The sequence below is a fragment of the Apaloderma vittatum genome, unplaced genomic scaffold (genome assembly GCF_000703405.1).
Source record: "Apaloderma vittatum isolate BGI_N311 unplaced genomic scaffold, ASM70340v1 scaffold27265, whole genome shotgun sequence".
Lineage (NCBI taxonomy): Eukaryota > Metazoa > Chordata > Aves > Trogoniformes > Trogonidae > Apaloderma > Apaloderma vittatum.
The window spans coordinates 322-2,316 of NW_009719333.1; the positions used below are offsets into that span (position 1 = coordinate 322).

General features: G+C 62.7%; 1 protein-coding gene across 1 annotated transcript in view; it reads left to right on the forward strand.

Annotated features, from left to right (window-relative positions):
* Positions 1 to 1,995, forward strand: part of LOC104274853 (kinesin-like protein KIF21B) — a gene marked incomplete at its 5' end in the record, with an annotated part of 11,994 nt that overhangs the window by 123 nt on the left and 9,876 nt on the right. The window contains 4 exons of the mRNA XM_009870605.1: positions 37 to 137; positions 235 to 429; positions 1,168 to 1,269; positions 1,634 to 1,848. Of these exons, the coding sequence (XP_009868907.1) occupies positions 37 to 137; positions 235 to 429; positions 1,168 to 1,269; positions 1,634 to 1,848 (613 nt within the window). The remainder of the gene's footprint in view (positions 1 to 36; positions 138 to 234; positions 430 to 1,167; positions 1,270 to 1,633; positions 1,849 to 1,995) is intronic.

Genomic DNA, 1,995 nt, shown 5'->3' on the forward strand with positions numbered 1-1,995 from the left:
CCAGGGGGGGTGCACCCCGGCCCCCCCCGCACCCCCCCCGCCTCAAGTGGCAGTCGCTGGAGCGGCGCATCTTCGACATCGTCATGCAGAGGATGACCATTGTCAACCTGGAGGCTGACATGGAGCGTCTCATCAAGGTGACCGTGGTGCTGGGGACAGAGAGGGCTGGCTGGCAGGTGTGGGGCACGGGGACAGTCATGCCGACAGTGCCGATCCCCTTTGCTTTTCCCCCAGAAACGCGAGGAGCTGGCGCTGCTGCAGGAGGCGCTGCTGGGCAAGAGGGCGAAGCTGCAGGCGGAGAGCCCCAAGGAGCAGAAGGGGCTGCAGGAGCTGAACGAGGAGATTGAGGTGCTGGGGGCCAACATTGACTACATCAACGACAGCATTTCCGACTGCCAGGCCACCATCATGCAGATCGAGGAGACCAAGGTGGGTGGCTGGAGCAGTCCCGCTGGCAGGGAGCGAGCAGGAGATCCCTGGGAGGAGGCGAGGGTGTCCCGGGTACGGCCAGCCCAGGTGGCCCAGAGTCCTCTGAGCTGGGTCACGCTCGCTGGGGCTGTGCCCACACACACACTTCTCGTTAGGGCGTTAATTGTGGGGGGACCCCTGTCAGGTCCTTGCAGGGCTGTGGACAGGCTGCTCGGGGAACCCACCGGGCGGCGGGCACTTTTACTTCCATGTGTTGGCATCCCGGGAGGGCAAGTTTTTTTCCAGCAGGTTTTGTGTCCAGTTGTGGCAGCGGTGCCGCAGGGACACTGTGCAGCTCCTGGCTCCCCTCTAGTGGCCGCAGCCCGGGCTAGAGGCTCTGCCCTGTCTCTGGCTTGTCCCTGCTTGTCCCCTCCCGTGGTGGAGAAGAAGGGGCAGTTGTTAATTCACACCAACCTTTGGGCTGGTGACCTGATCTGCTGTGGGTTTGGGTGAGGTCGGTGTCTGCAGATTAGCGTCTGATTAAGTGTTGGCACCAGGATTTCTATAGCAATGCGGAAGCCCTTCAGGTTGCGTTGGCCGTCTCCACGGTCCAGTAGCCCCTTGGGCAAACTGGGGAGAGCGAGCATCGGGGCTGGGCAGTGCTGGCAGGGTGCTGGGGGGGCTGTGCCGGCCACCGAGCCCCTTCTGCTGGTTCCATGCCCTGCGGCAAAGCTCCCCCAAATGTCGTGCCCTTCCCAGGAGGAGCTGGACTCCACGGACACCTCGGTGGTGATCAGCTCTTGCTCCCTGGCTGAAGCTCGGCTCTTGCTGGACAACTTCTTGAAGGCCTCCATCGACAAGGTGCAGGGCCAAGTTGGGACCTGGGTGCCTGAGGGGATTTCTTGCAGCTGAGGAGGGGAGCAGGGTGCCGGGGTGGGGACCTGGTTGAAGGGATCTGAGGGACCCGCGTGAGGCCCAACATGGGGAGGTTTCCCCAGGGGAGGTTTAGGTTGGATGTTAGGAGGAACTTCTTCACTGAGAGGGTTGTCAGGCACTCAAACAGGCTGCCCGGGGAGGTGGCTGTGTCACCATGCCTGAAATTGTTTAAGAGATGTGTAAATGTCATGCTTAGAGACATGGTTTAGCACCTGACTTGGTAGGGCTGGGTTGATAGTTGCACTCAAACCCAAAACTGCTCCATGGTTCTCTGGCTATCCATCTCCAGGGGCTGCAGGTGGCGCAGAAGGAGGCGCAGATCCGCTTGCTGGAGGGGCGGCTGCGGCAGACGGACGTGACGGCTTCCTCGCAGAACCACGCCATCCTGGATGCCCTGCGGGAGAAGGCCGAGTCACACCCCGAGCTGCAAGCCCTGATCCACAACGTCCAGCAAGGTGAGACCTGGGGCTGGCGCATCCTCGGGCCGGGCGCGCTGCCTGTGGGGTGAGGCAAGAAACCCCCCAAGAAACACTTGGGGGTGCCATGGGTGGGACTACTGCAGCCACGGCCACCCCGAGGGTGATGCTGGATGGGGACACGTGCTCTGGCCGCCACAGCAGGGACGAGAACCGGGGCCCTCCACCGACCGAC